At 45.6% G+C, this 10,559-nt stretch overlaps 1 protein-coding gene and 1 non-coding gene across 2 annotated transcripts; both read left to right on the forward strand.

Annotated features, from left to right (window-relative positions):
• Positions 1-2,892: 2,892 nt before the first annotated feature.
• LOC124667737 (putative F-box/FBD/LRR-repeat protein At4g03220) lies at positions 2,893-5,758 on the forward strand. Its single transcript, XM_047204992.1, has 3 exons — positions 2,893-3,906; positions 4,360-4,539; positions 5,221-5,758. The coding sequence occupies exons 1-3, from the start codon at positions 2,920-2,922 to the stop codon at positions 5,551-5,553; spliced, it is 1,500 nt and encodes a 499-aa protein (XP_047060948.1). The 5' UTR covers positions 2,893-2,919; the 3' UTR covers positions 5,554-5,758.
• A 580-nt stretch (positions 5,759-6,338) lies between these two features.
• Positions 6,339-6,409, forward strand: TRNAG-GCC. Its single transcript has one exon. It is a non-coding gene; the product is annotated as a tRNA-Gly (tRNA).
• The last annotated feature ends 4,150 nt before the right edge of the window (positions 6,410-10,559 follow it).

The following is a 10,559-nucleotide window of genomic DNA, read 5'->3' on the forward strand; positions in this document are numbered from 1 at the left end:
ATCTAGAATTTCTTATGTTCCATGCTTGTTTTATGATGATACTCACATGTTTTATACACATTATATGTCATATTTATGCGTTTTCTGGAACTAACCTATTGACGAGATGCCGAAGAGCCGATTCTTTGTTCTCGCTGTTTTTGGTTCCAGAAATCCTAGTAAGGAAATATTCTCGTAATCGGACGAAATCAACGCCCAGGGTCCTATTTTTCCACGAGGCTTCCAGAAGTCCGAAGGGGAAACGAAGTGGGGCCACGAGGTGGGGACACAGTAGGGCGGCGCGGCCCAAGCCCTGGCCGCGCCGGCCTACTGTGTGGTCCCACCAGGACTCCACCGACCTTGCCCTTCCGCCTACTTAAAGCCTCTGTCGCGAAAACCCTATACGGAAAAGCCACGGTACGAGAAACCTTCCAGAGCCGCCGCCATCGCGAAGCCAAGATCTGGGGGACATGAGTCTCCGTTCCGGCACGCCGCCGGACGGGGAAGTGCCCCCGGAAGGCTCCTCCATCGACACCACTGCCATCTTCATCAACGCTGTTGTCTCCCATGAGGAGGGAGTAGTTCTCCATCGAGGCTCGGGGCTGTACCGGTAGCTATGTGGTTCATCTCTCTCCTATGTACTTCAATACAATAATCTCATGAGCTGCCTTACATGATTGAGATTCATATGATGATGCTTGTAATCTAGATGTCATTATGCTAGTCAAGTGGATTTTACTTATGTGATCTCCGGAGACTCCTTGTCCCACGTGTGTAAAGGTGGCAGTGTGTGCACCATGTGGGTCTCTTAGGCTATATTTCACAGAATACTTATTCACTGTTATGAATGGCATAGTGAAGTGCTTATTTATATCCCTTTATGATTGCAATGTGTTTTGTATCACAATATATCTGCGTGCTACTCTAGTGATGTTATTAAAGTAGTTTATTCCTCCCTGCACGGTGTAATGGTGACAGTGTGTGCATCGTGTAGTACTTGGCGTAGGCTATGATTGTGATCTCTTGTAGATTATGAAGTTAACTATTGCTATGATAGTATTGATGTGATCTATTCCTCCTTTCGTAGTGTGAAGGTGACGAGTGTGCATGCTATGTTAGTACTTGGTTTGGTTATGTTGATCTGTTATGCACTCTAAGGTTATTTAAATATGAACATTGAATATTGTGGAGCTTGTTAACTCTCGGCATTGAGGGTTCGTGTAATCCTACACGAGTTAGTGGTGTTCATCATCCAACAAGAGGGTGTAGAGTCTAGCATCTATCTATTTATTCTGTTATGTGATCAATGTTGAGAGTGTCCACTAGTGAAAGTATGATCCCTAGGCCTTGTTCCTAAATATCGCTATCGCTCGCTTTACTTCGTTTTATCGCATCTATACTTCCTGCAATATTACTACCATCAACCGCACGCCGAGCAAGCACTTTTACAGGCGCCGTTACTACTGCTCATATTCATTCATACCACTTGTATTTCACTATCTCTTCGCCGAACTAGTGCACCTATTAGGTGTGTTGGGGACACAAGAGACTTCTTGCTTTGTGGTTGCAGGGTTGCATGAGAGGGATATCTTTGACCTCTTCCTCCCTGAGTTCGATAAACCTTGGGTGATCCACTTAAGGGAAACTTGCTGCTGTTCTACAAACCTCTGCTCTTGGAGGCCCAACACTGTCTACAAGAATAGAAGGACCCGTAGACATCACGCCTCTTCTTCCGCTCCTGGCTGGCCTTGGTGGCAAGGGGGATTGGTCGGAGTCGTCGTCTTGGACTCGATCTGGAGGTGAGGGGCTGAGTGCCTCTTTGGTGCTCCGGCGCGACACCAGGTGGCCCGTCGCCGGCGGCCTCCCTCCAGATCCATGGTGGATCTTGGACTGGAGCTCATCAACGGCTACGCTCTTCGATAAGGCGCCTAGGAGTCAACAACTGAAGAAGAAGGTTGCCTCCTTGCCTCCTTGGCCGGCCATGGTGGCGGGGGAGGTGGGCATGGAGGCGGATTGCTTGGTTTTCTTCCGACCTGACCGACCGTGGAGGCGAGGGGGCGGGAGATGCTATGCAGTTCGTGCTTCTCCCTCTAGCTGCTGACGCAGTCCTCGTCGCTGCTGACTCTCTCTCTCGCTTTCTCAAGCCCCATGGTAGTGGTTTGATTGCGGGATTCGATTGCCGGCGGTGATGGCTTCGAAGAGGAGCTCCTCTCCGACGTTTCAATGGCGTTTTTCCCGTCTTCGCGTCGGACCAAATGACAGTAGGGCTGTCGCTCCACCGCTGCTCTGCTCCGGCCTTCGGTGTTTCTCCTGTGCTTCGTCTCCAAGTGGCTTGTTCCCCGGAGACGCGATCGCAGTCTGTTGTCGGAGCTCGATCTGGAGGAGGAGGAGGACGGAGGACTTGATTGCGTTTTCGAGTTTCCTCTAGGGTCCTCTTTGCTTATTTCCTGGACCCCTGTGTAATTCATTGTATTTCTTAGGGTCTACTTATACTCCAGTTAACTAATAGCAGCTTTTGTCGGGTGGTTCCACCCGATGACCTTTCAAAAAAAAAAGAGTATACCATCAGGGAGTTGTAGCTTGTACTCCCTCCGGTCCTTTTTAATTGACTCAAATTTAATACAAAGTTGTACTAAATCCGAGTAAATTAAAAAAGACTAGAGGTAGTAGGCAAGTTTCCAAGTTTTTCAGTGCACTCCTCAATCCGAGTGCAGTTTCCCTGTAGGCTCGGGCCAGGGCCAGGCCCAGGCCCAGTAGAGGCTAGCATTTCAGAAAAAAAGGGAAACAATCCCCTACCCCGAACGAACAAAATCCCAAGAACCCTAGCCCCCAAATGGCACTGCGAGCTCACTTCTCATCCCCCACTGGCGAGTGCCGACCTCACCACCGAACTCCGGCTCGTGAAGCCAATGTGAATCGCACTGAATCCTCCATCCTTCCATGGATCTCAGCGTCGAGCTGCTGAAGCTTTCGGTTGCCGATGGCGGCGGCGAGGACCGCCTTAGTGCTCTACCAGACGACCTGCTCATCCACATCCTTGTTCTTGTCAAGGACGCCGCCGCAGCCGCTCGGACCAGCATCCTCGCCAGCCGCTGGCGCCGCCTCTGGCCCCTCCTTCCGGAGCTCAGATTCGGCTCAATCGAGCACCACCTCATAGGCGCCGCGCTCGCAGCACATGAGGCGCCGGACCTAAGCCTCATCTTGGCGCACACAAAGGATGCATCTCCAGAGTCACTCTCAGCTTGGCTCCCCATCGCCGCGCGCAGCCTCTCTGGGGCCATACAACTCAAGGTAGTGCGGCTGGAGAGTGAGACCGAGGCCGAGGCCGGGGACAGAGGCGACATTGATCTACCTTGCTTCAAGAAGGCTACCACCATAATGCTCGAGCTTGGGTTTCTTGGCCTCGCCCTACCGCCATCCGGAGTTTTCGCCCAGCTCGGTGATCTGAAGTTGGTTGACATCCAGCTACATGGTCAGTCAAGCGGGCTCGGTGATCTTCTCTCCTCCCAGCGGTGCCCATCCTTACGGTTCCTCCTCGTCAGTGATGTCCGGGGTCTGGACAGCTTCAACATCCAGTCGGACTCTCTGCTACACATGAAGCTGTCGTATCTGCATCACTTAAAGCAGCTCACTGTCATGGCACCGGCTCTCAAAAAGTTAAAAGTGAGCAGGTGCTTTGCAGATCCTCTGAATCCAGATCTATCAGTTGCCAACATCTCAGCCCCTCAGCTGACATCACTTGGGTGGAAGAATATTATTGAACCAAGTTCTACCCAGCTTGACAAGATGATGCATCTCGAAAAGCTAGGCATCGAACTTTTTATTGTAGAGGCAGAGGAGGTTTTTGAACACAATCAGTATTGCATGACGCTTTTGCGGCGCTTTCAGCGCATCCACACTCTTGATCTCCTGATTTACTATCCACCGGTTAGTCCTTTCTTAAGACATCATTACAATGTGTCAATAGATGATGAGGAAGACATACAGTTTCAACTAAATGATTATGCATGTATTTTTTGATTTTTTTTAAAGGAATATGCAATGTTATATCATATGTTTTGCTTTTCTCTTGTCTCTGCAGCATGGCTTAGTGCACCCAATCCAATTCTTTCCAGTATTTGACATTGAACTCATGTAGTACCATCATATATTATTAGTAATTCAAGATAACTTGAACGCTTGAGAGTGGGGAGAATTTGATAATTAGTACGCCCTGGAATACCCCCAGTCCAAAACCCTCCACCACACACACACACGCACACAAATGTGCACTTATTTCCTGTTTGTGAGTCACTGTAGAAAATGAGCTGTTTTTATATTTTCCAGCTGTTAATCTGTTATATATAATTCTATTTTTTGTGACTTCCTATAAATCTACAGGCCATATGTACAGGGCCATACTTGATGGAACACATGCCAAGGCTTCCTGATATTACATCTTTGGAGTTGTGTGTAGTAGCAAATGGGCATTCCTTTGGAGCCAACGCATTTGATGTTCTAAGGAGGTGTCCTGGTGTAAAAAAGCTGGATCTTGATTTTCTGTCAGAAAGTCAACTCGAGGTAATACTATTGATAATTTGATTATCTAATACTTGAGTTATCAGAGAAGTCATCGCACGGAATATGTGAATATGCATTTCTCAAGACTTGTAAAAAAGAATACATTTGTAGGGACAAATAGGTTTGAGCTGCTTTACTGGTCTGATATTGACATTTTTGCTCCATGATCATGTTTGTCTTAAATATATGGCTTATGATATCCAAATGAGAACACTTGGTTTTTCATTTATGAAGGCAACATACTTGAGTACATGACAAGGGTTGCTTTTTTTTGCGGGGAACATGACAAGGGTTGCTGACTTGGTAATATGTTTTATTTTAAAAAATTGTCAGTATTATGGAAGTGACAAACTAGCAGACGGGTTTCTATTTCCAGCAAAGAAATGGGATGTCTCATTTGTCTTCTCCACGAAGATCTTCCTGACCATGGGTTATATGTAATTCAATACCTGAGGATTTGTGTGCATGCTATATACTTATAGTAGTGATGCCCATTGTACTTGTATTTCATTTCTTTAAGCAATTCAGCGCAAGTTCAAATTAATTTCCAGGTGTTATTCTATTGTAATTTTTTTTGATGTTATATCTCGAAGTATTCACCAAGTTTAATAATTTTCAGTTTCATCTCTTAAATTCATGTCATAAAACCATTAAGCTACTAACAGAAATGCCTTGCTGCAGGAACAAACTATGTGCCCATCAGGTTGCATCTGTGATCAGCCACAAAACTGGAGAACGGAGGAGCTTGTGCTGAATTGCCTTGAAGAAATAGAAATCCATGATATGAGGGGCACTGAGCATGAAGTTGCGTTCGTGCAACGGATATTCTATTGGACACCAGTACTAAAAAGGATGCAAATAATTTTCCATGAGTCAGAAACTGAAAGCAAGGCCAAAGAGCTCAGCCAGTTATTACTAAGCTACGCTGACATGAAAATTAGTAGTTGCATGATACTTGGGCACCACTTTGTTGCTCACACTGGCTTCAGTGCAGCAGCTTTACCTCTGGGATGAACTCTTGTAACTTGTTTCTCGACCTTCTCGTATCTGTTGGACTGAACTCTAGTTATTATGTATGATTACTGAGTGTTGGCTGATGACGCCTCTGAATTATCATTTTGGTTTCGTCACAGTAATTGGTGGCAAGTGCAACTGACATGTAACCGAGGTTTCATGTAGGGCAGATCGTAAGTAAGCATTGTTCTTGGGATGTATGGACGACCGAGTGTTGGCTGATGACGCCTCCAACTGAGAAAATTTTGACTCGAATTGTCAGGTTCTTCTTTTGGGACTGTTTGACTGTTCCTGCCAATTTGGTGATACTAGATTAGTAGTGTCCACAGCTGGTCGTGCCGTAGACGTTGCATGGTCCGTAGCACACTGGGTTCCTGCTGCCGCGTCGACATTGTTAGTGTGGATTGCGTTTTGGATTCTGACACAATGTACCACCAGATTGTCCAAATGTTAATCACTGAGAGGCGGGTTGTTTCGTTGCTGGCCTTTTCTTATCTAGACGCGCGTGTGTGTTTGTTCTGCTACTGTCAATGACGCCTTGCTTCACCGTTGGTCTGTTTCGTGTTTTTTTTTCCCTCTAACTGACATGGTGGTACGCTCCAGCGAGTACTCGCTGAGGGATTAGAGGTTTTTTCTCGCCTTGACACCCAGGTCAGACTATTGATGCACGCAGTGGCAACATCACTAAACACTGCAGTGTAGTTGTCAAGTCGACGCGTTGGCCACAAACCTGCAGAACACAGTGCAACTATATAAATTATTTCTCTAAATTTTTATCATTCGAAGCACCAGTGGTCTAGTGGTAGAATAGTACCCTGCCACGGTACAGACCCGGGTTCGATTCCCGGCTGGTGCAATTTTGTTTCTCATGGCCGAATATATGTTGTTTTTTGCTTCTTTTAAGCGTGTTTCCCTTATTCTTTGCGATTTCGAAAATTCGTTTGGCACCATATGCCTCTGTGTTACTATGTGCATTCTGATATCTCTTTGTACCTTGTGCACTGATCCATCTTTTTAGGGTGGAAGCATGTCCATGTGGAAACTTCACACCTATAGGAATTTCACAGAATGCACTCTTAGATTCCCTTTCCAGCACACAGCATGCCCGTGTCATATCTATTTTCTTGTTCTGATGTTTTGCAAGTCCAACCTAGCAATGAGAGTATTTTTGGTACCAAGTACCGTGCCGAATGTTATCGCATATATTTTCTCCATGTACATCACATGATGATTGCGTGGCAGCTTCAAGCCTTTCCAAGAAGGTGAATTCTAACGTGGGATCTTGCGATGGAACATTGTTCAGTGGTTCTCCGCGCTTTCCTTTTATCAATTTTAGGTGCTCTTTCCCCCTCATCTAGTTTCTTTTTCAACTCTGCCATTGGAGCACACAGTTTCAGGTAATCAGGTTGTACATTTGAGAACTTCTATGCAGAAGCAATGTATGGAATCGGAGGCCCATACATCGTTGCGGGGACCGAAGAGTATCCGGAGACGTAAAAAAACTCCTCACTAACTCTCTGGATAAACTGTGAATTGTTTCTTCTGAATTTTGAATTTATGAAATGCCAAACGTGGGCCAAATGCCGGTATGAGAAGACTAAATATTGATAATTGAGGAGCGGCAAACCTTCATCAATGGGTTAAAAAAAAACAAGCGAGGACCCATCACCCAATACACGCCCTTACCAATCATTGAAGAGTCAAAGCGGCCCATCACTAAAGGGTAATTCTCTCATGGTATATGAGAAGAAAAATAAAAGAAATTCCATAATGATATTGAGAAGCAGCTACTGTGGTTAAGAACTCAGTCTTACTAGGTAAATGACTTTTCAAACTACTTACTGGAGATGGCGTATGACAAACCCTTCTTAAGAGAAAGTACATTGGCGAGAAAGCGTTATCCCAAATCATATGGAAATCAGGGGACTCGCACTTCTGGGCCGACCTAATGGCAACGAAGAAATTTGTCTTCAAATTTGGTACTTTTTCAATTAAGGATGGATCACAGATACGGTTCTGGGAGGATTCTTGGTTAGGGAATAGACCTCTCTCAGAACAATATCCGGCATTATATAACATTGTTCGTCGCAAAAGTGATACCATTGCTCTAGTAATGGTGACCTCACCACCATCTGTGACATTTAGACGAGATTTATACAGACAGAGGCTTATTGCGTGGAATTCCTTACTTCTTCGTTTGGAATCTATTCAGTAATCCCAAGGGCCGGATGAATTCCGTTGGAACTTACAATCTAATGGAAAGTTCACAATAAGTTCGTTATACAATGCAATTATCCAACCTGACATTCCAGTTGATAAGAACAAGAAGATTTGAAAGATGAAAATACCGCTAAAAATTTAAAAAATTGGATGGTATTTACGTCATGGGGTAATCCTAACCAAAGATAATCTTCTGAAACGAAATTGACTTGGGAGTACTAAGTGTGTATTCTGTTATCACAATGAGACAATTAAACACTTGTTCTTTAAGTGCCGCTTTACCAGATCTATATGGTCATGCATCCAAGTAGCTTCAGACCTGTATCCTCCGACCAGTGTAACCAATATATTTGGGAATTGGCTTCATGGTATCTATCACAGGTTTAGAACGCTTATTAGGGTGGGAGCGCTTGCCGTTATATGGTCTCTATGGCTATGCAGAAATGACAAAGTTTTTAATGATAAGAATTGCTCCCTTTTGCAGGTTATATACAGATGCACCGCTACTCTCCGTTCGTGGTCTGCGCTACCGATAGTGGAGAACCGAGACCTATTTATGGAGGTCTGTACACGGTTGGAGGATACGGCGAGGGATAACTTTTCCCTACATGGATGGCAGCATAATCTACGGACTGGGCCTCCACCATCATCTTAGGCGTTCTACAATTGCACATTAATGATATGTAATTCGCCTATGTCTTTTTTCTCTGGAACTATCTGTGTCTTCTGAACAACCGTGTGTATCCTGGTTATGCAGAATCCGGGTGTAATTGATTGATTTGGTAATAAACCGCCCATTTTCAAAATATAGAGCGTGTTCTGGTCGGTGCACTGAATTCTTCGTGTACGTGTTCAGTCGGTATGCGACTCCCGAGTGGCGTGTGACCGGCGAAACCTCCACCAAGACCCATATGTTCAGCTTTGGAGTCATCCTTCTCGAGATGGTGACAGGTCGAGGGATGTACTACGATTGGTGTAGCAGAAAGAAGAGCCAAAATGGGATAAGCTATGTAAGTACCATGTATGGCTTGAGCTTTTCTTTTGATATACTAGCACTACCTTCGTTTATAAAAAAAAGCAGAGATTTGTTTAAATTCGAATATTCTATACGCTAAAGTGAACTTAGGAAAACTTGCGATATCCTTTTATGGACCTTCCGGGGCGGCGGCGGTCTGACGAGGATGGAGGGGTGATGGCGTGTATTTCACACGTTCGTTGGGCAACCCCAAGAGGAAGGTATGATGAGCACAGCAGCAAGTTTTCCCTCAGAAAGAAACCAAGGTTTATCGAACCAGGAGGAGCCAAGAAGCACGTTGAAGGTTGATGGCGGCGAGATGTAGTGCGGCGCAACACCGGAGATTCCGGCGCCAACGTGGAACCTGCACAACACAACCAAGCTACTTTGCCCCAACGAAACGAGTGAGGTTGTCAATCTCACCGGCTTGCTCTGTAACAAAGGATTAACCGTATTGTGTGGAATATGATTGTTTGCAGAGAAAACAGTAGAACAAGTATTGCAGTAGATTGTATTTCGAGTAAAGAGAATTGGACCGGGGTCCACGAGTTCACTAGAGGTGTCTCTCCCATAAGACGAACAAGCATGTTGGGTGAACAAATTACAGTTGGGCAATTGACAAATAAAGAGAGCATGACAATGCACATACATATCATGATGAGTATAGTGAGATTTAATTGGGCATTACGACAAAGTACATAGACCGCCATCCAACTGCATCTATGCCTAAAAAGTCCACCTTCGAGGTTATCATCCGAACCCCCTCCGAGTATTAAGTTGCAAACAACAGACAATTGCATTAAGTATGGTGCGTAATGTAATCAACAACTACATCCTTAGACATAGCATCAATGTTTTATCCCTAGTGGCAACGAGCACAACACAACCTTAGAACTTTCCATCACTTGTCCCGGTGTCAATGCAGGCATGAACCCACTATCGAGCATAAGTACTCCCTCTTGGAGTTAAAAGCATCTACTTGGCCAGAGCATCTACTAATAACGGAGAGCATGCAAGATCATAAACAACACATAAGCATAACTTTGATAATCAACATAACAAGTATTCTCTATTCATCGGATCCCAACAAACGCAACATATAGAATTACATATAGATGATCTTGATCATGATAGGCAGCTCACAAGATCCGACAATGATAGCACAATGGGGAGAAGACAACCATCTAGCTACCGCTATGGACCCATAGTCCAGGGGTAGACTACTCACTCATCACTCCGGAGGCGACCATGGCGGTGTAGAGTCCTCCGGGAGATGATTCCCCTCTCCGGCAGGGTGCCGGAGGCGATCTCCGAGGATCCCCGAGATGGGATCGGCGGCGACGGCGTCTCGGTAATGTTTTCCGTATCGTGGCTCTCGCATGCGGGGGTTTCGTCACGGAGGCTATTTGTAGGCGGAAGGGCAGGTCAAGAGGCGGCACGGGGGCCCACACCACAGGCCGGCGCGGCCAAGGGGGCCGCGCCGCCCTAGGGTTTGGCGCCCCCGTGGCCCCTCTTCGTCTCTCCTTCGGACTTCCGGAAGCTTCGTGAGAAAATAGGCCTCCGGGCTTTTATTTCGTCCAATTCCGAGAATATTTCTTTACTAGGATTTCGAAACCAAAAACAGCAGAAAACGAGCAAGCGGCACTTCGGCATCTTGTTAATAGGTTAGTTCCGGAAAATGCACGAATATGACATAAAGTGTGCATAAAACATGTAGATAACATCAATAATGTGGCATGGAACACAAGAAATTATCGATACGTTGGAGACG

This window comes from Lolium rigidum, chromosome 6, assembly GCF_022539505.1.
Source record: "Lolium rigidum isolate FL_2022 chromosome 6, APGP_CSIRO_Lrig_0.1, whole genome shotgun sequence".
In the NCBI taxonomy this organism is placed as follows: Eukaryota; Viridiplantae; Streptophyta; class Magnoliopsida; order Poales; family Poaceae; genus Lolium; species Lolium rigidum.